At 38.8% G+C, this 27,922-nt stretch overlaps 1 protein-coding gene across 1 annotated transcript in view; it reads left to right on the top strand.

The window, feature by feature from the left end:
- The window catches only part of KCND2 (potassium voltage-gated channel subfamily D member 2), a 262,929-nt gene that overhangs the window by 228,574 nt on the left and 6,433 nt on the right, over positions 1–27,922 (top strand). The window contains exons 3-5 of the mRNA XM_071733721.1: positions 15,858–16,020; positions 24,232–24,330; positions 25,811–25,906. Of these exons, the coding sequence (XP_071589822.1) occupies positions 15,858–16,020; positions 24,232–24,330; positions 25,811–25,906 (358 nt within the window). The remainder of the gene's footprint in view (positions 1–15,857; positions 16,021–24,231; positions 24,331–25,810; positions 25,907–27,922) is intronic.

Consider the following 27,922-nt stretch of genomic DNA (forward strand, 5'->3'; position numbering starts at 1 on the left):
CTTCACAGAACTGAGTCGCTGAGCAGGAAGACCACACGTGGGACTGTTCCCAATGACATGTCTGTAATAATTCCTGAGGAACCGTGTCTGTGGGCATCTTTTTGGTTTCTTCCCTGATGCAGTTTGTTCTTCACTCTTTCTGTGAGGTTATCCCCATCTTATTTGTATGGTCACACAGATCTATACAAAAGCAGGATCCCAAAGCCTTTAGGCCATGATCCTACAACCTGGAATTCGAGATTGAATGACTGGAGAGTAGTTCTTATGACTGAGAGAACCAGAAATTATCAAATGGAAGATCTTTAGACTGGGGAGAGAAGGGCAAAAGCAAAATGGAGTAATATAAAATCACAATGCAAAAAATACTATTCAGTGGTGTTCTTGTTACTGGCATAGACAGGAATCACTGCTTTATTCCCTAAGAAGCTTCCATTAATTTGATCTTTTATTTTCTATTTTGTGAGAGTTGATGTGCCGTGGCTTTTATTTTTCCATTACTTCCCATTCCTTTTGAAGAGGAACAGGACAGTAATACACCTCCATGCCTACTTATTAAAGCCTTAATGTTGGTAATAGAAAGTAGAGAACTTCCAGCTCCTAAGGCAAATGCATTTAGTGGCTAATACTGATGAGAACATTAAAGAGAGGCCTGGAGAGAGGGCTTGAATTGCTATCTGACATATATAACTTGTAATAGCACAGTTTTGACTAAAAAGAAAGGAAAACTCTCCTAATATTTACAACCAAATTTTGCCCTACTTTGAAAGCAGTGAAAAATGGTTTTGTGGCTTTTTAGCTGTCTGACACCCAGAACTGATCTCTGCTCTCCAGGACAAGTAACTCTGAGGTCGCCCAGTCTAAGTTTACCAGCAGGGTGAACAACCTAAAATGTACCAGAGGAAAAGCCAGCAAATACAACAGGAGTCGCAGTAATAAAGCCAGGGGATTATTCAGTTTCAGATGCTTGAAATATTTTTACTCTTTCTATGAGAATTATTATTTGTTTAGATTTTGTAGTGCTTGAATTATTCCTAAGTATGGGAATGAAAAAGATGGAAATGGTTCATCCCCCTACTGTCCACTTTGGCTGTGATAGTGGAGTACATCCAAGTCCTGGTTTCCTCTTCCCATTTTTCCCAACTTGTTTCTGTAGGACGGGAACCACAGCTCTGGAAGAAAGCAGGGTACTGAAAAGAGAGGCACAGCATGTAAGGGAACCTCTGGTATGGTACCAGTTGGATTTAAGCAGGGTGCAAGAGCCCCGTACAAGTGTGAGAACAGAGAATATTCTGAGAAGGGATGGGAGAAAATGGGGTGATCTCCCACAGAAGATAAATTAATATGAACTATGCAAATTACCTCATTAAGTAATGTGCCTTATCATCACAAGAAACAGCATTAACACCAGCACTGGTGTGGTCTCTTCTGAAATCAGATCTAGGTTGTGAGGCAGATTGCAAACATCAGACACTTACAGCTGAAAGTGGATGCTCCTAAAAGAAGCCCTACTGAAGCAAGTCAAACTATTGTTGGCAGTGAAGAGGCCTGAATCCAGTCCTCATGCGCAGTTATATTTAACTTGAAATTATTACTTTTGAAAAAAATTGAGCATCTCTGATTTTCAGACTACAATACCCCAAGGGTGTTAAATCTCTGGGCTAAAAGTTGGTTTTAAGAGTCCTTAAACTCCCATCTCCCACAGGACAGCAGAAGTACCTTCTGGAAATAAGTGTGTGCAACATAACAGAGCATCCACAGCACTGACATGCAGCCATACCTGTCACTCCTCTGCCTCTTGTACCATGTAACAGCTCAAGGCCAGCAGGTCATTTCTTTCCCCATTTCCTTGACACACAATTCCTGTACAGAGCTGAAAATCAGTAAGGACCCAGGGGGGCAATTGTCAGGCAGCCCCAGTACAGTTCATGGAGAAGCAGTGTCCGGAGGTATGAGTTGTCTTTCCACACCAGATCTGCAACATTGACTCCCTTCTCCCAGGATGCCTGCTCCAGAGCTGTGCAGTTATAATGTGGGCACAAACAAAATGTACCTCTAATAAGAAAGTCAAGAAGAAAAGAAAGGAAATCAGTGTTCAAGACACTGAAAACAACAAACCTGAGAGCAGAAAAGGACAGAAAACCTGCTATATAAAGGTCTCTAAAAAGAGATTTATACTCAGTGAGGAGCAAAACTAATCGAAAATGCATAAAAAGGAGAAGGTTTGGCAGTCCTTATTAAATTGTGCCTGTTGTCGTAGAGATAAAAGAAACACAGTTGAGTGGGAATTTAAAATCCAAGGAGAAAATTTTCAGTGAATGGCACAGGCAAAATTAAGCACAAGGGTTATCAGATTTTGTTTAGAGTTCCTGATTGATTTTGACAAACAGAAAGATAAATACATCAAATATAGTTATACTTGAAGTGGAAACAGATAGAGACTGCTAGATTATTCTTTGATGCTATTGTGGACTTTGAGGTCAAGCTGGAGAGAGTGGTTCAGGAAATAATCTTTCAACTCTGGTCAGAGAGCTGATCAGGAGGAGCTTTACTTGCTTAGTTATTGTTTACATTGAGGGGTCTGAAAACACAGCCTGCAAGGCCAAGATAACTGATCTGCAGTATATTGCTTTTATAGTGTTTTCAATTAACAATGTGATTCTAGAGGTTCATAGCAGTTAAAAAAAAAGTTGGTGTGTTGTTCAAAATGTTCACGAATCACTGGTTTGGGGAATTCACTACTCAGTGGGTAAGCAGAAGGAGCTCTTCTTTGCAGCACAGAAATTATTACTGGAAAGACATCTTTTACAGTGCTTCCATGCTGGTGTCTGACATACCACAGCACTTCTCTGAGCATGACACACGACCTTTGGAAGGAGAAAGAATTACAACAGAGGCATAATATTACTGATTCAGAAAGTCTCATGTCACAACCCTGAGCACTGCAGTGTCTAATCATTAGGCATAACGATCTGCACACAGGCTGTGCCAAAAAATGACGGGAGAATTAGACACCTAAAAATGGAGTCTGCCCTCTGGGGAAGGTCAGTCTAAGCCAATTGGTGGGAAAAAAGCCAAAGCAGTGCAGTGGGACTGAATTTCTATTCCCTCACAGCATCCAGACCCACGCTAGAAAGAGGGCTACATTCTCTAGGAATACATACTGAGCCATCATCTTAAGTAAAACAGCTTTGTCTCAAAACCTGAAAAAGGGATAGGATAGGATAGGATAGGATAGGATAGGATAGGATAGGATAGGATAGGATAGGATAGGATAGGGCTTTTCTTCCAAAAGGTAGAAAAAGAGGCACCGGTGCTCCTTCTGAATGGCAGCCTCTGTGTTCAGTGCAGTCAAACCAAGCGTTGGAGAGCAGGGATCAAAAAGATTTTCTGCATGAGGGATTTGACCCTCCTTGAAAGCTCCAGTATCCAAAAGCTTTACTCACTGTTGGTGGGTAATTTCAGGATTCAAAAAAGAAAAATAATTACTTTAAAATATTGCAAGACTTCTTATATCTGTGCTTTAATTGTTCACTTAAAACAGCACCAAACTGCAGGCTTGGCTAGCTGAATATTTAAGCATTTTATGAAACACAGGCTGCATGGGAAGAGATTGAGAAAATCTCTTTCCAGCGTTCCCTGCAGCATGATTTCTTGAGTACACATGTACAGTATGTATACTCATATCTCTCTGGGCAGAGAAGCCTCACAAGACCTTCCAAAATCCTTGCTTTTACCATTGGGCATCTGGGAAATTTTCCTCAGAGCTCCATGTTTTTTAATGAACACTGAAACTTTACAGAGTTTGCATTTAAAAATGTGATGGAAAGGTTGCGTAGTGACCCAAAACCATTTCTGAGGGATCCATGAGGAAATTCTAGTGTTATCAGTGAACTCTAAAAAGTTACATTTTGAAATGGCTGTAGCACAAGGTTTTAAAATATTACACACAACAGAGAAGGAGGAGTTTTTTAAAAACTGAGAAAACACATGGAAAATTTATTTCTTTACTACCTGAGAAAATAACCATAATGGCCCTCATTGTGAAGCATTTTTCCTGAAAGATTGAGAGGTTTGGCAGTGCAATACAGAACCTTTCACTTAAGGGACATGAACTCAAATGGAAATGGGGTTAGTAGTGACAGAAAGTCATTATCATGTGGGTGCAGTTCACTAATGTTTAGAGATTCATTGGTGGCTTGAGTCCAGTTTCTAGCACACAAGATGTCACATGCCATAAGGCACTATCAAAACTGGCAGAGGTAAGCAAGCCCATTTCTACTTATTGTAACATGCTGCTACCTTTCCATATCCAAAGTTATCCATTCAAAGTCAGATCAACACCCAAGGCAGATGTGGTGAAGCACTCACTATACAGTCTGGGGAGGAGAGGACTTTAATCTCCTGAGTATTGATCCAGTATTTCTCATGCGTAATAACTGCAAATTTCTCTATTTAAAATATATAAACTATGTAATGCCAAGTTTTTACAGCCTGCAGAAGCAGTGCCTGGCAGCTGGGAGGGTGAGGGTTAAGCTGTCCATGGGCAGAGGAGCTCACATGGGCTTTTGGTTTCTTTGCAAGAAAGGGGATATAACTATGCTCAGATGAAATGAATTACTTTGCCAGGAAACTGTAAGAGGATTGAATGCTATAGCATCCCCTTCTTCTTTCAAGGTTTGGGGTGGTTTGGCACTGATGGAAAGCTGAGTTGTGAAGAGCTTTGAGTGAACTCAGAAGAGGCTTTTGTTTTGCTAGACTTAAATGTGTGAATTATTTCATTTTCCTGGACTTACCTAAGATAGCTCAGAAATCCCTGGGAATAGGAAAAGAGCAGGGAAGACAATCAGAACAAGGGGAAAAAATAGTAAATACTCACTTGGAGCACCTCAAATAAGGTGAAAATATTTGAAGAAAAACAAGTAATAGAGAGAAAGTCATGAGGAAGGGGACTTCTGCTTATTTTTAAAGAGAAGGAAATAATTTGGTTTATTATTTCAAGAACAATTTTGAAATATTTTTATTATCAGTACTTTAATATATTAAAGTCTTATTTAATGGGACTAAATATATGAAAGAGAAAAAAGCATGTATTTACTGAACAAAGCTGAATAAAGGGTACCAAATTTGCTGGGAATCATCTCTAGATCCTGAACTGACTATTAGAGCCCTGAACAGCATTGAAGATACTGTCAGAATTTTAGCTGAATGAGCAGCTGGATTTGATTCCCATGCGAAATCCACTCACTGATCTCAGTGCTGTGCCCAGTAGCTGTCACAAAAAGGCACAGCTGTCCTTGCAAACTTCCACAGTGCTTTTCTAGTGTTAATGTGATTTATATTTGGAGCAGTTTTACCTGATGGCTAATATATACTCAAGAGAAATTCAGGAATGGATTGGCAGATCAATGCTTTGTTTTGACTTCTTTGCTGTTTAGCACAATTATTGCAGCTGAAAGAAGACCTGCAGGAGAAATGAATTACTTAAATTTTTCAGCAACATTTCTTGAATGAAACAAGAAGGCTGGACCCCTCCATGAAGCAAGGTAGCACATCAAAACATACCCTCAGGGCTTCAGAAAAATGCACTTGAACCTGCACTGAAACCTGCTTCACAGCACAATCCGAATTGTAGCCATGATGCTTAAGTTTTATTACAAAGTGTGTTTCTAAAAGAATGCAGAAATGCATGGTTTAGTTGTCTGTGATGTGCTTCTGAGGTGTCTGAGTAAACAGAGAGCATCTACAACCCAAGGCCAGCTGGAGGAGGTTTGTGGTATTTAGCAGCTGCCTCTGGAATAATTTCCCTGTGTCAAACCCAAGTCTGGGGACTGGTGGACCCTGCAGCTGGACTTTCTTTACAACCAACCTTGGCAAAGCTGAGAAATCTCACATTGCTCTTATTTACCCCCTGTACTATGGGTTCTTTATTCAGCCTTCACTGGAGGCTCTCTTGAAGGCTTTGCCCATATTTCACCCCTATCCTTTAATGTGAAGAGTGGCTAGAGAAGGTGGTACTTTTGAAGGTGAGCTTTTTTTATCCTGGTGTTCATGTTGCTCCCAGTTAATGTCTCAAGTAGGAACTGATAGAAAATCTTTATATTCTATTGTATTTGTATCAATTTATTTAAAAAGCTGAGCGTTTGGGATTGATGTGCATTCATCCATGTTCCTGCTTCTCTATGGTACTTAAAACACTCTCTCTTAACTTTGTATTGCTGTTTAGTCCAGTTCTTCCAAGAACAGATTTTCTGAAAGAACAAGGAAAAATAAAGACCAAAAAAAAAAAAAAAAAAAAAAGCAAGCTTAAAAATTTGTATTCACAGGACAAACAAAGCTTCATTTCTTTTAATCAAAATGTTGGTACAAATCTAGGAGTGCATTTTCTTTCTCTGGCTACCACAAGTACAGGGTAAGCTATGCCATTTCAACAATTATTTTGTAAGGAGAATGTCATGACAGTCATCAAAACCCCCATGCTGTGCTGGAAGCCTAACAGCTCCTTTGGCTCTGTCAGTAATAAAGATCTGGGAAGTAAGGTAAATTGTAATAGCTCCCACCAATAAAGATTTGACCAGAGAAATAACAAGGATGAGAATTCACATATTAACACTGTGAATAATGTCTTGCTGTCCACACTGACACCAGAAAAATAAGCTATTCTGAACTTGTCCATACCTCTTCTTTGAAAATTGTGTGCAGTTCTGGTCTTTTTCTTGTAAATAGTACAGAAAAATTGGAGGAGATTCAGAAAAGGGCAAATGGTATGATCAGGTACAAGGAGTAGATTCTATATCAACAGAGTAGGACTTGTCAGACAAGAAAAGAGAGAAGGTAGATGGGTATGAAAACACAGGTGGCAGAAAGAGGATGGCTAGAGAGCACTCTCCAGCTGCTTTTTGGAATGCAAAGACCTGGTTGGGGCTATCTTACAAAGCAAGAAACCACAGTCAAAAGGACACTGACCAAAGAACTGCCTCATGACAGTGTTGTGAATGCCCAAAATGTGCACTGATTTAAGGGGGCAAAATAAAGTGTGTTGAAGTGCAATTGATTAATGATCTACATACAAAGAAATTACAGTTCTAGTACATCTTGAGTTATTTGTAAGTGGCTGGAAGATGGAAGAGCATTCAAGGAAATTATTCTTTATTCTATTCATTATTATTCTATTCTGTTCTATTCTACTCTATTCATTATTCAAGGACTATTTCCTTATGTTTGTTTGCTTCAGGTTAAATGTTGGAGTCTGAATACTAGGCTAGGTGAAGCTTTAGTCTGAACTATTAGTGGTATTCTTTTGTTCATTTCTAAGCCTTGAAAGACCTGGTCAGTTCATCCTATAAATGTGTGCGTGCAGGCTCTAACAAAATATAATAATTGAAAAATTAGTTCCTGACTAAATGAATAATCCAAGTCATTGATTTTTAGAAGCAAAGACCTTGGAACGTTTTCTCTTAGGGAAGTAAGTTAGAATTACTGGAGCAAAGATCAAATTGTCTCTTTTGTTCCCTTTTAAGTTACTTTTAGCTTCACATGAAATAGAATGAAAAAACTGAATCTACATCAGGTCCCAGAAACTGCAAAGTATCTGAGTATGAGAGGAAAAATATATTCTTCCTGTAATAATTTGTACCATCTTGTGAATTATTTTCCAGCCAAGCATTTATTCTCTGCCTACTACCATAGTATCTTAAAGACTTGAAATTCTGAAGTAATACAACAAAGTAATAAATTAATTCTATTTTAATTAGATACAGTATTCCTAGGCATAGAGATTATTTTAGGTAATTAAGACATTTTTACATACCTTTGTCTCATTATTCCACAGAATTAGCTCCAAAACAGTAACTTAGATACTTTTAAAGTTGTACATGTTCAGGTTGAATCCTTAAGGCAACACAGCTGAAATGCTTTTATGGAAATTCCACTTAAACTTATTACTGGTTGCAATTTTAATTATCTGTTGTTGGATGTAATGTTGAAATAAATTACTAATTAGTCACCAACATGCCAGCATTTAGTCACCAACTGGCTTGGAAGCTCTAGGAAAACTTTATACCAATTTACAGCACCCTCCTTAGACAAGGACACAATTTTGCAATTGTCAGTTATAATTTGACATCTCTATAATATTGCTTTATGCCTACCTCTTCTTTGTCAACTCTCCAAACAGAGAGTTTCTGTTCTTCTCTGATGGTCTTTTTTTTTATTTGTTTTGTTTTTTAATGGTGTCAAAGTTGAAGTGGTTAATTGATATTTGCTCCCCTGCAGCATATCTGCTTACAGTCTTATGCCTACAGCCTGAGGCAGCCTTATTGTGAAGGGAATTTATTGAGATCACAATTTATTGTGAGGTTTATTTACACATCCAGGATAGCACAAAGGCAGGGCTTAAGCAGTCACTCTCCTTTGTGGAATGTGTGGCAGTCCAGCTGATTAATTTTATTGCTGATGTACCATGAGTTTTATGTGCTGATGTGTGTGGCAATCCACCATTCACTGCACTGAACATAAAATCCCCCCAAAGACGTGGCAGATCTCTCACTAGTGAAGCATCTTCATCACAGATGCTGGTGCTGGAAACCTTGATTCTGAAGTATATCATGAGGCATAGCCATGACAGTACAACATTAAAAAAAAAAAAAAAAAAAAAAGAAAAAAGAAAAAAGGAGAGGAGAGGATTTGGAAGCACAAGCCAATTCCTGCATCAGTGTGTAGACACTCTCAGCAGCAATGTCACAGTCTTGGTAGGGACCATGCAGGGTGAGGGCATCTGCACTTGCTGCAGGAGCCTGCTACCTTGTGAAAGGTTGGGCAAAGCTCCTTTTGTCTGTAAACACTAAAAAAGAGCCCATTTTCACCTGAGTGTGGATGATGGCAAGTGCATTGTGAGAACCACCATGACTTAGCTAACACTAGGAAAGGCAGCCTGCTACTTCTGTATCAAAACCATTTTTTTCTTCTATGATGCTATCCTTATTCATAATAATAAAAAAAAAGTGTCTGACCCATTCAGAAGGATTCTCTTTTTTTTTCCTAAAAACAAACATATTCAGTTTTGCCTCTGAAATCTGGAAATAAAACAAAAAATGTCACCTTAAGTGTATGCCTCTGTGTGATTGAAATGCAGCTGTTAGGAGTCAACTGAGCAAAAAAACAAACAAACAAACAAAAAAAAAACCCTATATTGTTTACCTTTGGTGATTTAGTATTTTATGGTAAATGAAAATAGAAGGAATTTGTTTATCTGGATCTCGGTCTTGACTGCAAGAAGTCAAGAGTGTTTCCTTGTGCAAGTCTTTTAACTTTTCCATGCAAATGTTCCTTTTTTTTTTTTTTTTTTTTGACCTTTAAGTACTAAAGCCCAGTTTAACAAATCAGTTAAAGCTTCTTGGATGAAAGCCCTGGTGCACATGGGAAAAAAAAAAATAAATCCCTGAATTTTATTAGAAATTTTTTATTTCAGAAACTGCTAAGTTAGCCAGATGCAGGGGCAATAGCTTGATTCTCTCTGGCACTGCAGGCTTGTGAAGCCCAGGGAGCTCTGCTGCTCTTGAGAAGCAGATGTGGCTTTCATCATTCATGAACAATCATTCTGGCCAGCACTTGGAGGAACATTTGTGGACCCCAGAGGGGACCACGTCCATCACCACTGAGCAGAAGAGAGGACTGTTGCAACAGAAGGCCCTTCACAGCAGTACAAGCAGCCGGGAAGATTATTTGCAATTCCACCCAGAATCCTCGTAGGCTGGGCTAAAAACCTGAAATAATCTATATAATCTACCACATCTCACACTAACAGCAATACTTTGTATTATTAGAAATTACTTTTCCAGAATCATTAGGCTATTTTAAGACCTAGGTAAGGCTGCAGATTCATCATGATTACTGTTAATGTCAGGGAGGCTGGGAATTGCTTTTTCCTTGCCTCCTCCCCTATGCCAGCAGGTAAGAGCATGGCCCAAGAGGGTATCTGGCTGCCTAATGGCATGGGCTGATGGGCAGCTGGAAAAGCTTCCCTGTAAATCTCTCCAGAGCAGCCTCTGGAGCTCTGTCTGTGGCTCCTGGTGAACAGGCAGCAGCCTGAGATGGGAAAGAAGAGGTCAGATCCATCACCATCCCAGCCAGCAGGGAGAGCACCCAGCCTGCCCAGACCAAGGGAGCAAGCTGGAAGGTGGGAATGTAGACCTTGTCCTGGAAAGGCAGGAAACCTTCCTGCTAATCAGCTCCAGTACTAAAAGTTTGAACTCCACCTGCACAATATGCTAAATCCACCTGAAAACATGGTTTATCTTCCACACATGAAAAAAAGTGTCATGCTGGCTTCTACAAAAATTGTTCAGTTTCCATGGATTTCATACTGTTTTCATTGTTCTTTGGTCTCAAAATTCCCTCGCCTTAAAAATAAATATTACTAATTAATTAAAAAATTAATTTTAAGGACTTTTGGTTGATTTTACAGCTCCGTTATTTTCTGACATGCTGCACATGCTTGAAAGCAAAAATGTTACAAGCTCTCCTTTTCAACAGACCTCAATTAATGTAATATTTTTTAAAAGAATGTCAATGCATTCGAAAGAGGTGGGAGAGGGCAAAAGCCTTTGTAACACGCATTTTAAAACGTGTGGGAGTTTTTTAGGATTTTTGGTTTTCGTTTGCATTTATTTTTAATGGCGTTTATGCCCTCTAGTGCCAGTAAACGTTATTGCTAGGTGGTTTTGGTTTTGGTTTTTAATATAGATTTTTTTTTTTTTCTTTAAATGTATCTGTCAGTATGAGCTTAAAGTATTTGATCCCTGTAAAAAATGCACACCCTGGGTTTATCTCTACTATACGTGTCCTGCAATTTCATAGTTTTGATGTAGAATCATAGAATCACAGAATGTTAGGGGTTGGAAGGGACCTCCAGAGGTGATGTAGTCCACCGCAGCTGACAAAACAGCCCCCCCTGGTGTAGGCCACACAGGAACACATCCAGGAGGGTTTTGAAAGTCCCCAGAGATGGAGACACCACAGGCTCTCTGGGCAGCCCGTTCCAGTGCTCCATCACCCTCACAGTGAAGAAGTTTCTCCTCATGATGAGGTGGAACTTCCTATGTTCTAGTTTAAACGCATTATTCCTTGTCCTATTACTGGGTACCACTGAAAAGAGATTGGCGTCATCCTCTTGACACACACCCCTCAGATATTTATAGGAATTAGTAAGATCTCCTGTAAGCCTTCTTTTCTCAAGGCTAAACAGCCCCAGTTCTCTCAGTCTTTCTTCGTAGGTGAGATGTTCAAGTCCCTTAAGTTCCCAGGTTCAAGATGTTCAAGTCACTTGAGTTACTGGGGTGTCTGTGTGCTTCTGTACAAAGTATAGAATATAGACCTGTCAAACAAACAAAAAACATGCTAAATTACATTTTCTGTAATTATTTATTTATCCTCCAAAATACATTTACTTTTTGCTTGAAAAAAAAAAGTTACTTCTGTGTTCAAACAAAGAGCAGTTAAGTAAGCAGTGTTGTCTCACTATTTGCTAAGTTTATTGAAGAAAATACCTTCTCTGCTCTCATCCAGGAAAAACGGCTGAAAAGTATGACTTGTGTCAATTACAATTCAGACCTTTGATGAAGTATAATCAGGAATAAGACAAATAGCTGATGATGCCACAGATTCAGCCTCTGTTGTTTGAGATTCCTGGAATTAGGTATGCAAGATCAGAGATATTCCCCTCCTCAGTTAGAAAAGCAGCATTGCTTTGGTGAGTGGATGTCCATGGGTAAGCTCTGATGTGGCAATGTTTATTACATTCGTGTTTCCTAAGCTCCTACAACAGCTCAGCCTTTTGTGTGGGATTCAAACTGTGTTTCAAGTGCACAAATCTTTCATGCAAAGCACTAAGAAATCATGCCCATGTTACTCAGATCAGTACTCTGAAAGTTCCCAGTATATGCAAGATGAAGGAATCCACTGGCTTTTTGTCTTCCCTTGCAGTAAGGACTCGAATATGCAAAAGTGGTCTGTCACCTGTTGGATACAAGCAACTGAGACATGAATTTAAATCCCTCCATCCTTTACGATGTCTCTTACTGAACTGAACCCATGAACTGCAAGCAATAGCACATGCCTGACCTGTCTGGACTACATCTTGTAAAACCTAGGCATTAGTTTGATCTTGTAGTTTCTGACTTATGATTTGATCAAATTTGATTGACACATCTAGTTGTCTAGTCTCTCCTTTTGGCTAATGAAGTAGCATGTACCTGACTGATAACAGGGATCAGTATGACATCTCCTTTTCTTCACTCATCCTGAGCGTACAATATTGGGATGACACTTTTGATGTTACGAAATTAGATTGTCAGTACAAATCACAAATGCCCAAAGACTGACTTGAGCTTTGGCCACAATAATAGACATATGTGGAACAGACTATATACAAAGCTATGAAAAGATTCTCTCAACCAGGAGAGAAAGCATGGAAAGGGGAATATTGTTCAGCTGCAGTATGAAAAGCAGTGAGACAAGCAGGGTAGCACTAGATAAAACCTTGAACTATTTTTCTTTTCAAAAGTGACTCTGTGAAAATTGCTTAATAAGATTCCATATTTGTTGTCTCCATGACTGAAGAGATCAGATTTTCTGCAGAATTTAGAATTTGTTTTAGAGAGCAAGCATAATTTTTCCACTTTGAAATACGAGCACCACAAAGCTACCCTGCCATCTGAAAACTGAGTTATGTTCTTTTTTAGTTTAGACTTTCCAAGGAATAAAGCAACTGCATGTGGGGTATAGGAAGAAATATTCCCTTCATTTTATGTCATCCACTTCCATTGGTGGCATTCAGTGATATGTGAGGTGTGAATAAAGGTAACGTTCAATCCAGCAGGAGGAGCTTCATTAACAATTCTGGTCATGCCTACACCAGACTAAAATCTGTGTCACTGTCCCAAAGGGGAGCAAGGCTAACCAGGGTAAATGTAGTAAAAACTCTGTTTTGTCACAAAAGTGAGCAATTACATTTTTCACCCTGTGCAGGAAGGCTAATTTCTTGAAAATATTATTTTCTGACTTTAATTTTCTTGCAATTTCTCTGGCACAATGTTTATCAACAGGAGAAAAACTAATTATGCAAGAGTTATAAATGATGCAAAAGATTATTAGCACTAAACAGTGGACAAACGACATTAAATTTGGAAAATGTCACCATATTACCATTTATTCAAGCTGAAATAAAAAAATAATTTTTAAAAGTTATTTTAAAATAAGCAGTATATCCATCTACCTGTCATTTTCCCCAGAAGGTAAAAAATATAATTGCAAAATGCCTTCATGTATCAAGCAATCCTAATTTTTCAATTTTGCTCTGTAACACTGAAGTACTGTGAAAAGGCATCTCCTTATGTCAGTAGGTAGGTCCACACATAAACACTGAAATGTTAGAGATGCATCAGCTAATAGCTCTTGTCATCACTCCTAAAGCATCAGTCTGCACTTGATTTACATAATTATAGTGTCACATTATCAACAGAATGAACTATATCCCTGAGTAACTTCAAGCCAAATTAATTAGAGCCAGCAATGCTCTGTCCACAGCAGCCATCAGTGACAATGCAAGCTTATGAAGATTCAGCAGTTTGGCATTTCAAGGGATAGGCATCTAAATAGAAGCTTAGGAATCTAGTTCAAGAGATCTGTTCTGGTAGTACTGGGCATGTGTAAAATTTTGTATTTCAAGATCTGGCTGTGTCAGATGTGTGTAAATGTATATTGCCTTCTAAATAGCTTTCTGTTGATACACTTTGATTCAATTTAAGAAAATACATGGATTGTATCTAAAAGGATGAGGATAAACAGTACCAAATACTGTAAACCAGCAGTGATTACCAGGGATTTGACTCTAGGGCTTCTCCTCTAAACTCAGCACCACCCTGGCCTCATTTCCACCACTCTCCTCATGGCTCTGCCTGAAAAAAAAAAAGGGTTAGTTAGGTGTCAGGGATCCAGTTTGTCAGAGGGAACTTGAAAGGTCTTTTATTCAGTTCCTTGCCCAAAGGAATGAAGAGCTGGCCATGCCTCACTCCTGACAGCTGATTGTCAGCCCTGGATTTAGGAAGATAAGCACCAAATATGCCTGTGTAGTGAAGTGCAAATGTTGATGTGAAGGAAAGCATGACTCTCTTTCTAGTATTTTTCCAGTTTTATGTAACTTGTAATTCAGACCCAACTATATTAATAATTTAGAAGGTGGATTCTATTACATTATGTCTTTTTATTCAACCTAGCATGTCATGAAATCAGAAAGTAATAGCATTCAAATTCTAAGCAGCTAAGGGGTTTTACTGGTAGAAATATTAATGTCTTTTTTCCTGTGAATATTTTACACTTGGGCATGCCTTGTAAAGCAACTAAAGATTTGTTTTCCTCAATATAATCTTTGTCAGTGGTCTAAGACTTGGTCATCTATATTATATGTGCCTGGATGACAACTTACTTGAATATTTAGGTGAAACACTTTCCTCTTACCATACAAGATGCAAAACATTCATTTTCACCTACAAGGTGATACCTAATCTCCTTTGGATGTATGCTGAGCTCTCATTCTTAGAAGGTGTTCTCTAACCCCATACAGATTCCGCATCACCTGATATCCTCAACCCTTTATCCCCATCTTCTCATGATTATATGCTCTATTTGGACACGAACTTGGACATGAAATCCCAACTACTCTGTTATTTTTCCAGTTCCCGATGAACAGACAGGTTTTGTTTTCCAGATAGCATTTTGCAAACTCTGTTTCTCCTCTTGGTTTATTTCTTACCTTTTCTTGTGTTAACAATTTATAAATCATTTGTAATAGGGAACGTGCTATCTCCTGGCTCACAAGCATACTAAACTCACATACTACAATCAGTGTTTAATTGTAACTTAAAACCCAGTAAAGTTAAAAGCAGAATGGGCTTGGAAGTAATTTATCTCTTTGTAAAACTCTGTAGTATGCAATTAGGTACTTGTCCTATAGAGTATGGCATCCTACAGAATGCAAAAAGCTGGGATCTCTTAATAAGCTGTCACTGGATTGTTTCTACATACTTGTGTAGCAGTGTTTTTATTTGCTGGGTAAAACAATATCCAGCAGCATAACAAAAGGTGGTAGCCTAGTGGTTCTGAGTACTGCCAGGATTTGCAGTTAGAGTTTGTTTGACTGCTTGCTTGTGGCTTGAGTTTTTCGTGTTTACTTTTGCCTGGAGCACAGGAGATGCAGAGGCCAGGGGGTCAGCTAGCCCATCCTCCCAAAGGAGGCCTATCAACAGCAATGGGTTAGGTCAGACATGCTGTTGCCTAGCTAAGGGCTGAAAATCCCCAAGGATTAAAAGTCCACCATCTCCTGAGCAGCCTGTTTCACAAATGTGCTACCTTTTGAAATTAAAGTACTGTATCAACTTCAGTGAGACAACAGATTATTCATTTTAGCACCTAATTTACCAACTGGCCTCCCTAGGATCTTGCTGATGGAAAGTGATGAGTTCTTCCAACAAGCAAACAGAGCAAGGACTTATCTTCAACACTGATTTTTCTTTTCCTTGGCATGGTCACTCTCTCTCCATTGCAACTGAGGCATCCTGGGAAAACTACAGAAGGTAAAAAATAGATGCCCACAGTTTGATGGACAGGACACCCAACATTGGCTTCAAATTAAAATTCTGTGTGCACAGCACTGGGCATGCTGTATATGTGTATAGATGTTTATAAAGTATTATTTATATGCAATGAGTGTTATTTGCAAAAGAAACGAAATCTATTGTGTGCAATTTATTCATCTTGAAATTCAAAACTTTTTTGCCTTTATTGTTTTCTTTTCTTTAACCCAGATATGGTGATATGGTGCCGAAGACAATAGCTGGCAAGATTTTTGGTTCAATATGTTCCCTGAGCGGGGTCTTGGTCATTGCTCTACCAGTTCCTGTAATTGTCTCCAACTTCAGCCGCATCTACCACCAGAATCAACGAGCAGACAAGCGCAGGGCACAAAAGGTGAGCTCCTTATCTTCCCCCTTTTGTTGTTAAGCAATATGTGATACAATATGACTTTCTGTAGGCTGTACATTCTCAAAATCAGTATTTCTTAGCAAGAGGAGTACTATACACATGTGCTACATACCCAGCTCATGTCCAACATGCAAATATTGTATTGTTTTTAGGGGGAAGAACAGATAAAAAAACAAAACAAAAAATCGGATCATTTATCTTTTCTGTCAAAATGTACAGGTATATTATTATGGTGATTTGTCCTACTTATTGGACTAGATCTAGTATTTGCAGGCAGTACCTGCAGTTTCACCAACTGAAGATTTTTCTGTTTTTCAAGCAGACTTTCTTTCTGCCAGTCTTTTGAGAAGAAAAAAAAAACAATCAAACCCCCCAAAAAATCCCTAATAATGACTTCTAGTGTCTCTCCTAACAGCCTGCTTCACTAGTACAGGTGTTTAATTCCCAGGTTCAGTATCTGGAGAATCTGATCATTGGGGAACTTGTCTCCTCAGTTTTACTTTGCTTAAAAGAATCAGAAAAAGAGTTTTATCAGGAAAAGCCAAAAGCAAAAATCTCTTTTTACAGCTTCCTTGATTTTCTGAGTCTCTCAAGGCAGTTTCCCTCCTGACCCATATGGGCAAGGTCAGGAGCCAGGAAGAGCTACTAAGGTCAGGAGCCAAGTCTGAGCAGTCACCTTCAAGTCCACATCACTGCCAATGTACTGGTCCCAATCCATGTCACCCCAGGCTGTGGTGCCATACAGCTCAGATGGCCTCCATAGGCACCTGAAGCCCTGATAAGGGAGCTGAGATGCATTACCTTCTGCTCCTCTGCTGATAGCAGCCAGAGAGTTCTGGATACAACAAAGGTTGCAAGATGGTCAAGGCTGAAATTTCACCACCTGGGCTTTTTGTGGTCCCTTATCCTCTCTTCAAGAGGTCCTGAGTCTCCAGGGAGAGCAGGATCACTGCCCACAGAGGTGTGCAGGCAGACCATGACTGGGGACTACGTACAGAGACCAGGAACCACAGGCAGCCACAGGATGCCTCTGCCTCCTATAGGCAACTGCACCAGCCTTAAAGATACAAAATGTTTGTGTGTTTCTCCCTGGCTACTGATTTCTGATTTTGACTGATTTCTTCATAAAAAGGAAGCTACATAAATTTATGCAGTGAAACCAGTCCCAGAATATCTTCTTCAGGATAGAAGAAACATGAGCTATTTGGTTAAAAAGGTCATTCATAGGCCCAGGCTTAAGACAATGCATCCTTTAATGGCCACACCATAGCAGAATGCTGTCTGATGAGGAAAATGGCCATAAAAGAAACAAGCTATATCACAGAAATGTCCTATCTTTCTAGAAACCTTATTTCAAATATAAACCACTTAAGTGATCATCTTACCTACCTACTAATTCTGCTCACCCTTTTGCATGGCATTTTGTCCCATGTGCTAGTTCCAGCTCCGTGTTCCCCTCTCCCACAGCTGGAACACGCAAAGAACACATCATTTCCACACTGCTTTGTTTTTGTCAAGAACTTTTCCACTTCTGCTTGTGTAGTGGCAGCAGACCGAGAAAGCAGAGTCTGTCTCCAGCAGAACACAGTGCTTCATTACGGTCCCTCTGAGCATTGCACCTGTCATGGGTAACAGATCTGCTTGATCCCAGCAACCAGTGTGCCTGTTGTGAGCTTTCATAATAACTGCAGACACAACCAGCCTCATTTCAGATAGAACCTGTCTCCTCCTGCATGTCGTCAAACAGAATTTTCTATGCCTGCTCTAGACTTGCCAGTGAAAAAGAGATGGACACGAGAAAATACCTCACAATAATGAGGCTGGCAGACTGGCTGCTATTCCCTGTAATCTCTTCATGAATAGAAATTGCTTGAGTTAATAACTGACTTTTCCTCCTTGCAAAACAGTGAGCTCATTGTATGTTTCCAACAGGAACACAAAGTGAAGTGGCAATCTTGTTAAGTGTCTTTTCCTCTGCTCCCCAGAATAACGCCAACAGTAAGGATGAGAGATTGCTTATGACCATGTTTGTGCCTTTCTTGCTTTGGAGAAAATGGTTTTGAGGTCTTATTAACTTAGCACTGGATGGGTGTTTCATTGATAATTCCTATTGCAAAGTTAATCTCTCTCTATCTAAAATGGCTGAGATGTTGAACTGAATATTGCTCTGACAGATTGAAAAATAAAACCAAACAACTAAAAGTATTTCTTGGGCAGAGTATAGTCCATATTTAGCAATATTCAGCTTTTAATATAGCCTTGCATTTTACAGGAGGGTTCTACTGCATTTTATAAGAATATTCAAACCAAAAGTTCATGTAATTGAAGTACGAAATTCATTCTTCATTCAACACATTAGAAGCTTTACACAGTTTTTCAAAATAAATGTTTCCCTAGGAACCAATCTTATCTCTAGTCTCGAAGGCTGAAGAACATAAGCTTGAAAAAAGGTGGTGTTTCATGGAGCGTAGCATGAACACCTGCTGGTGATGGTACCTCCTGCTGGGTCCAACAGCCTCCATCTGATAGAGAGTTGTGTATTTGAATTGGGCAACTTTATCAATATCTCATACAGAATTTGAATTAAGGTAGTCTTCAGAAAGGCAAAATATTAGGGCTGGAAGGAGACTCAAGAGAAAGTTCTCAGCTGGAGAACTGAAATCTACTCCCAGAAGCACTGGAAATTTTCAGCAGAAAAAAAAATTATATTAGGTTTGTTCAAGAGTGAGGTGACCATCCGTATGTGCATTTACTGAGTTCTGCACAGTCATTTAAGATCAGATAATTCCATTTGTATCTTTTTGGCAAAATGATGTTGCACATTAATGTTCTGGGGAAGATAGATAGACAAATTTATTTATATACCATCCCACTTCAAGTGCATTTCGAAGGAAGCTCTTGCTTCCAACCATGATAATACATTGTTGTAAAAGAGACATTAATATAAATTTAAAAAAAAAAAAAAAAAAAAAGGAAAATAAAAAAATAAAGGAATGTAATTTATGCTTATGGGAAAATTTTCTTCTATCAGACAATAGGGTCAAAGGATCTGACCTATCCTGATAATAAAAAAGTAAATATTCCAGAACAGATATTGGAATTCAGGGCAGAACTAATTGTGCCCTAAAGTCTTGCTATGCCTTTCCTGAGGCAGATTTATCACTACTGAGACAGTTCTGAAGAATCCCATTTATGGAGCTTTTCTTAGATAGAAACAACTGCAATAGACTAAGTTATTTTGCCCATTCTTGCCTTCAGGCAGCAAAGTTAATGATAGATACATTGTGCTGATCCATGTATGAAGGAGAGGAGAAATAGAGAAAACAAAAAGGAAAGGAAAGGATGGAAAAGGGGAAAAAAAAAGGTTTCAAGTAATCTTGGATACAATTTGCTGTTCCATATTCTATAGGTATCAGGTGTTAAGACATGGTTAGACCCTCACAGTGTCATACTCAGTAAGGTAACTACTAGGACAAATAGGTAAAAAAGAAGGCAGAGCTACCCCCTTGGAGCAGGTATCTGCTCCATCTCAACATACTGCAGCAGCTCTTATGATCACAATGTCCTCCCTAACATTCCTTCCTAGATGCAAGGAATGTTTTCCTTACATCTACTTTTCTGCATCTTTTGAATGCAAGAGCTTTGTATTCTCTTAGCCAGCCAGTCCTAAGTGTGGGTCCAACTGCCCATTATTGTTCATTACCTGATAACTGAAGGAGCCTTAATTTTAGCTGCTCAAGCACTTTCTCTCTAGAGTGACTTTACATGGTGCCTCAAAAGAACACCCAAGCAACTATCAGCTCCAAAACCTGACCTGACATATAAAATTCAACCTGAATCTTTCATGTGAGTATGGTCTTCTACCTTTACATAGTGAAATGAATCCTGAAGATTGGCTTGTCTTTATTATTTATTGATTGTACATGATGTATGTATCTGTCAAGTTATGAATACTTGGTTACTAGATAAATATAAATAGCTCTAGGACAAATTGAAGCAACAACTGCTTAACAGCACCTGAGCATTTGCAGTAGGGAACCCTGCTAGCCAGTGTGACTTCTTGAAACAAGGTAGGCTATTTATCTCAGTGGGGTTGCAGAGACATAACTGGCAGAATAATTTACCCAAGATTTTTGAGTTTAGCACAAAAAAGCACGTACAGTGTGTGTTTATTGAACAATAATATGAATAGATAGTGAGAGCAAGGCACTACTCAACAAATATATGAACGTTATTTAATTCTATATCCATGTACATAGGAAACAGCATTTTCTTTTCTACTGCAAGCTGACATCGTATAAATTATTGTCAGCTAATCTGAAGTCAATTATTTGCAATTACTGAGAATTAGAAAATCAGAGCGTGAAATGTGGGCCTGATTTTTCACTTGAAAGCAAACATGTAGGATGGATTTATGAAAGGCCAAACAAAAATTGATATAAACAATAATGTGACTGATTTTTGGATGATTTTGGCCATGACTCTAGGACCCACAGTGTTGAGGGCAGCTAAGCAGAACCTATCTGCCAGCTCACTTTTCTCCAGGGGAACGTGGGACCTGAAGGGTGGGGAACCAAACCCAAGAGAAAAATAGTGATGTAAAATAAAACAATTACTCACTAGAAAACAACTGCTGCCCATCCTGTCCCAGAGCAAGGGCAGACCATGCCAGTCTCCACCTCCATCCAGTTTTGTTGCTGAGCATGATGTTGAATGTCATGGAATATCCCTTTGGTGAACTGAGGTCAGCTGTCCTTGCTGTGTCCTCCCCAATTTCTTGTTCAGTCCCAGCCTGCTCAGCAGTGGGACAAGCCTGAGAAGCAGAAAAGGCCTTGATGCTGTGTAAGCGTTGCTCAGCTGTACCTAAAAAATCCCCATGTTATCAACACTGTTTTCAGCACATATCGAAAACGTAGCCCAATACCAGCTACTCTGAAAAAAATTAAATCTATTCCAACCAAAACCAGTATAAACAGAATAACTGTGGAGGAAGCCTTTTGTTTTAATTGTACAAGAGCATTAAAAAATAAAGATAAGGTAAGTAATTAGTAATTTTTAATTTGTGATGGTAAGATAATTCTGTAGTCTGCAGAGGAGCAGAAGACAGACAACAGAAGCTATATAAGTAATAAATGACCTAGGCCAGGATTCTTGCATAGCAAACCGAAGAGAAGCTTTTGTCAAAAAGGGTTCCCAGTAAGCCCCAAAGTGTTCCTGGTAAAATCTCTCTCCTAACACAGCTGGACAGCTGAGGGCAGCTTGAGTGTAAAAAGCTGGATGCTGTTAATACCCCACAGTGCTACATTTAGCACTATTTAACACCTTGTGAAAATAAATTTCTAAAACTGCAGAGCTAGATATTGTTGAATAATTTTGTAAGGTTTCAAGAAATGCAGCCATAGATAAGGACCCACCTCTAAGTTTTATAATTCAAAGCTAAAAAACCACAATGCATTCAGAAAAGTTCAGTGCAAATACAAGGGATGTGGTAAGAATTAGGTCTAATAATCAGTTTCTTTAGGAAGTTTCAGAAAGAAGATTATGGTAAAATTTCATCAGAATATGTGAAAGAACTGTATTATTTCAACTATATTGGTTTTGTCCTAGACAACATAAAAATTACCAAAATCAGAGTTTCACATTCAATGGCTAACAGGGAAAACCTCGCAGCAAAGAAGACTGCAGGAGAACTCAATCCTTTTATTTTTTTGAAAGATTTACAGGAATGGGGAAAAAGGGGAAGGGCTTTGCAGTGATTAAAAGGGGTATTTACCACTCTTTTTCTGTTGTACATGACAGAGAATGCAGTTTGCAGACCAAAGGAAAATGCAGTCCTTCTGTAATCACAGTTTTCCTGATGTCATCACACCATTTTGGTGCCCTTCATGGGAATTCAATACTCAGCACAGCCCTTGAAATCCTGTGGCTGACACGAGCTTTTAATGATTTCTTGATAGGAAATATGAGGAGTCACTAGATTTCTCACACTATAGGTTCTGATATAAATCAGGCAGAAGCACTGAAAAGAAGTCTTATCACTTTAACAGATTTGTTAACACCTCCAGTTTCAGGAGTATTTTTTGTAAGATGATGGATGTAAGTATGGATGTACAATATCTGGTACCTTAGTAATAGAATTATCGCCTTTTCTTCAATAAATGATGTAAATTAAGGTCATCTGAATAAGTCGTGGCTAGAAAGATGTAAGCTATTACTTCCACCTCACAAAAGCTTTCTGAGATGCAATAAATTAATATTTGCAAAGCAATTTAAAATCTTCACACGGCAAGTAAAACCTTAGATTTGCACGCGTTGTAGCACATTGATATATTAAGATTGCCTGATGAACCATTATATTTTTTATATTTCTTTATTAAACGGTTCTGCACCATAATTATTTCTTCAGTCACTGAAAGAGAAAATGAATATGCATGCTAAAGGAAAAAGCATAACTAATGTACATAAAATGTTTGTTCATTAAATCTAATGAAATTCCCTGTATAAAAGCACTCTGAAAAGTACCAGAGCTACCACATTTGTGGCTGAAATCACTTATTTATGGGAGTCCATGTTGCACCTTGCAAAGGCATCTCTAAAGCATCTCAAGCTCCTAAGGCTAAAGTAGTGCTGAGAGACCTTTAATATATTTATGAACGTAACCCCGTGCACATGTCCCAGCCCATGACTATTCTGCAGTGCAGGTAAATCTCTTCCCCTAGCCCTCCAGACCATTGCTCTGATGTTGAATCTCGAGAGCTCCACCTTGAAAATGCCTGGTTTTTGCCCGTCCAAGGAGATTTTTAATTGTCAGCCCTAATTACTCGTGCCTGTCCAAGGACATTTTTAATTGTCAGCCCTAATTACTCGTGCCTAACCACATTATTGACCCTGGATGTGTCACCAAGGAGCCTGTGTGCACCCAGAGGGTCAGGGTTGTTAATGGTTGTCCTGTTAGTTGACTCCTGTGAACCCCATTGCCCTCTGAGGTGGCTCATTGCCTGAAGATGCTCTCTTGTGGTGCTCAGAGAAAAAACCCTGACTGGACACGTACCTCTGGTCCATCCTCTGGAGGCTTGCTAGGGTGGCCAAGTGTGGGGCTGCAGATGTCTTTTTCAGTGCTAGCAGGAGAAGGGGAAGGTAGGAATTCACCTTTGCAGATTTGGGGGATCCAGGCACTCTGCTCCTAACCACTACAATGAAGTGCATTAATTGCATTGCTGGGAAAGCTGTACACACTGGGGAAGGTGACTAACCAATGTGTTATTCCAAAATGGCCATTTTATTGCAAAATCTGACAACAGCCTCTCATATGAGCTTTTTGACTACATGATCCACACATACCCAGCATTATTTTATTTTCTTACAGAACTAATATGACATATTGTATATATTGTTTGCCATATTATTGGCTGAGTCTTTTCCTCATGTTTTCCCCAACAGAAGTTGTTGGCTTCTAAGTGCTGTACAAAAGCCAGTGGATGCAAATGTCCTTCACTCATGAGCCACCTTCCATTTTAGGATTAAAGTCACCTTCCCAAGCAATGAAACTCACCTGAGAAAACTCAGAACTCTCTCAGCAATTTGAGAGAAAGGTCTGAAAAATCAGGTTTTAGACAGATTATGACCAGTGATGAGAAGTATTAAGTCTGATTATACCAACAGACATGAAGAGGTAAAAAGGCTTTTAAAAGGCCTGGCAAGCATTCAGGAAATTAGCTGGGAAAATGCATATGGAACACTCTTACATTCTGCTACTCTAAAAACCCAGAAGGCTCTGAGAAACCAGCTCACAGCAGTTGTGAGATTATGTTTTTTTCTGAACAATTTATTCCCCTTTAAATATATTCTCACTGCAGGAGCAGCTGAGAGGGATGCCCATGTTCCTGACCCACAAGGCATAAGAAGTGGCACAGTTGCAGCAATGCGAGTTAAAAAAAGAGGCACTTTAGCTGATCTGTCTAGTCCCTTCTCCAAAATCATTAGCTGATGAATGCAGACAAACAAAAACTTCTGTCATTGGCATTTTAAATAGGAATACACTTATGATTTGCTCCACCTGGAGTATGGATGCATCGCAGATTTTCAGTGGTTATGATACTGGTATTCATAAGCAGCTGATTCCAATTAGCAGTTTTAGATAAACAGAATAATGAATATGAGTACAAGTGACACTCTTCCTTTTGTCTATTTACACAGAAAGCCAGACTTGCTCGGATTCGTGCAGCAAAGACTGGGAGTGCTAATGCCTACATGCAAAGCAAAAGAAATGGCTTACTGAGTAATCAGCTGCAGCAGGTAATGTTTTTATACCCTCCCCCTCCAGACAAGCAGTTAATGACAGCCCAGAAGTATCCTATTCTGTTTATTACCAGGGCAAGTCAACTCAGGGGTTTAGGCAATTTTATCTTGGGAGGTAGATTAAGGACAGGGAAATTGGACAATAACTATTGTTAAAGGAAGCTGATGAGAGTCAGTGATGGGGTATTAGAAGCTGAGGGAAATGGCCAGATAGAAATGCAGGGTTCAAATGTAACCCACATTGTTACAGTGAAATCCCATAGAAAACCTCATTAATAAGGTACAGTGTTTGCCTCTTAGGAAGCAGGTTGGATTTGTCTCATTTGGCTTCATACAGGTAGAACATGGGTAACAAAACTACACTTCATCATCACTGAGAGAAACAGGTAGCTCAGGGGCACCACTTACACTGGGGAGAGTTGCAGAGTGAAAAGCATTCCCGAAAAGCACCTACTTTGTTCTAAGGAGAATCTTGGTGATTATTACAAATGCAAAAGTGCTGCCAGAGACAGCCCCTTGGCTGCTTGGAGCCGTAGCCAGCTGAGAAAGAATGAAGATACAGTGTATTTTAATCCCTGCCATTTTCTGGCATTTAGGCAGTTCCCTGAGGGATACAGGAAGGCTTTCATTCCTCTGTGCCCTTTCTGTTCAATACACGTGAAAAAGCCAAATGCTTTAACCTATAGCCAGAAGAGAAGGAAGGGGCTGTCTGTCTGTCTGTCTGTCCGGTCTGCACAAAAGCCAAGCAGTCAGAGCCTTCGCTTCCTCCCCGATTTGAAAGAACTCAAATCTTTGAGCTAGAAAAACACCAAATACCTTAATTGCCATGCAGATTTCCAGTATCCCAAAGCTGAATTCTAATCTTTCCTATTATCCCACTTCCTCCTTTATTTAGGTTTCTGCTTTCTAGTGAATAATTATGGAAGTGAAAATAAACAGTGGATGCTTTCTACTTAATTCTTCATTCTGTGTCAGTAACATCTATATGCTTTACAAACTCAGCAGATTGGGATCACTGGCATGATTTTTTGTGTAAGCAGAAATACCACTAATTCTTAGTGCCATTAAATGATCCCAAGAGAACGACTATGTTTAATTTCTTTCAAATGAGACACATTCCCAGAAAAAAATGGTATTTTACTGTCACTTAAATTTATGATAATTTGAAGTATGTGTTGATTCAACATTCAAAGTCTACATGTTGATTGCATTTGCTAATTGTAGCATTCCATCTATGCACTAAAGACTTAGGATGAAAACATTTAAAAGGAGGTACAAGAGACAGAAAGAAAATATTTTGATTAAAAAACAAACTTGCAAAAGAGATATTAGGTCCAAAATGACTTAGGCTATACCGTGTAGATGAAGCACTGCAATTATGCTACTGTGTAAAATCCAGATTAGTTCTGATCAAACATTTGGACAAGAGCCCTCTTGTTCACAAATGGGAATAATACAGAGTTCTATGTATCAACAGTCCTCCAGTGAAGAAGAACAGGCCTTTGTTGGCAAATCTGGCTCTGCCTTTGAGACGCAGCATCACCACCTGCTTCACTGCCTGGAAAAAACTACGGTAAGAAAATAGAGAACTGTATTTTCCTGTGAATTCTAACACCAACCTAGTTCTGAATGCTTTCGGTATTTCCTCTAATTCACAAGCCTTTATATGAAAGCAGTTAACTGGGAAGAAAAGCTATTTTATCCTATTTTAAGGCATTATACCCTCTGCATGTAAATAACAGATTCCGGATGACAGCCTCATCTAGGGTGAAAGATACTGGCATCAGGGAGGTGACATCAGTATAGCCAAGCTGTATATGCAGCCTTCAGTATGGTTTTCATACATGCCTTAATGTCATCATTTGCACTTTTCTGCAGTACAGATGATAAAACACACATTGTAATACTTACACATCCAATACTCACTGCAGTCAAAGCAAATTTCTGCCTGAGCAAACCTTGAGCTTTCGTACAGGGAGAGCTGCCGAGTGTTTCCTCAGATGTGAACGCGATTCTCACTGAAGTGACTGTAAAAAGGGATTCCCAAGAAACATATTTTGAAAATTCAAGTCCTTAATACAGATGCTGGTGCAAACCTTTGAAGTGTTTTGGTTTCAGTTTAGACACGGAGATCCCTATAGAAATCATTGATGTAATTCATAACAGCCCCAAGTATGCTCATCTAGGTTTGAAATGCCCTATAAATCCAAAGGAATAGTTATTATATGCTCTTCAGATTTTTCCCTGGTCAATACCTGAATAATTACGCAGCCATAAGGGACAGTAAACTACAATATTTATGATGCAGTAATAACCAAGTGCCATGTTTACTAATAGTGTATTTCTGGACTTTTAACATCACAGCAATAACCTTAATCATCCCTAAATTTGTATACATAAAGGAACTTTATGCTTTTTTGTTTTATTTTTATAGTCTAGTTTTAGATTTTCATTAAATGACCCAGTAATGCTTCTGGTATATTTGATGGAGACAAATGCTAAAGTCTTTCTGCTCTTTTTTCAGGGGAAAAGAAAAAATTATAAAGTTTTCCTACACCAGACTGTGCTAAATTAAAGAATGATGTATGAATATGTATAATTTAATGTTCTCCTTTCAACAGCATTTCTTTTTAAATAGGATGACCCAGTTTGTAACATCACTTAGATAGTAATACGTCATCCCACAGGTTCTTATGTTTTCTCCAGTCTGACTTCTGGAGTATTCATTTATAAAATGTGCTGTAGGACAATATGTCTTGCTTCCTATTCATAGGATAATGCAGTTTCTTTTCCAAGATTCAGGCTGGGTCTTCTGGAACATTTTTGAGACACTTTGTACTTGAATCTGAGAATAGCAATCTGCCTTAAAAAATTGTTCCACAGTGTAACATTACAAATATATTAAAAAACCCTAGTAGTAGCCATAGGTCTTGTCAAACACTCATAGAAGTCATGGGGAAAATTTTCTATCAATCTGGTGGGGTTGAATTTGACTCCCAAAGTTTCATCTTTCCTCTAATCATTATGGTGGAATATGTAAGCCTATTCCTTTTTTCTCTCTTTTTATGTATTTATTTATTTATTTAAGCTGAGCTCTTTTTTAAAAAAGCAAGAGTGAGGTGCCTTCTCAGCCTCACCTCATCTTTTGAAATACCATTTGGTACAAGGACCTGTCCAAATGATAGTAAGCAGAGATGTATTTTCTGTTTTCTTGGCACGTAAAATTCAACAGAATAAGATCTCTTCCATTCTAAAAAATTCAGTGTGGGCAATGTTATGGAATTAAGCAAAAATTAATAGTGAAAATAATTGCACCAAAAGTTATATTTTACACACTACTTTTAGATCATTTGGGAGCAGTTCATTATTAAGTATAATCAAGTATATTAACTCGAGCCATTATAACGTTTCAGAATGTTTCCCATCTATATTAAAAGTTCACCGAATAACACTCTTTAATGGACTCAACAAATTGAATTGAGTTGGTTGCTTCATAAAAGTTATAGGAAGCACAAAATTACTTTAATTGGGAGACCAGCAAAGTTCTTGGCACACACTGAACATAATCTAAAGATGGCAATTAGGTGAT

Source organism: Heliangelus exortis, chromosome 1 (genome assembly GCF_036169615.1).
Source record: "Heliangelus exortis chromosome 1, bHelExo1.hap1, whole genome shotgun sequence".
Classification (NCBI taxonomy): Eukaryota; Metazoa; Chordata; class Aves; order Apodiformes; family Trochilidae; genus Heliangelus; species Heliangelus exortis.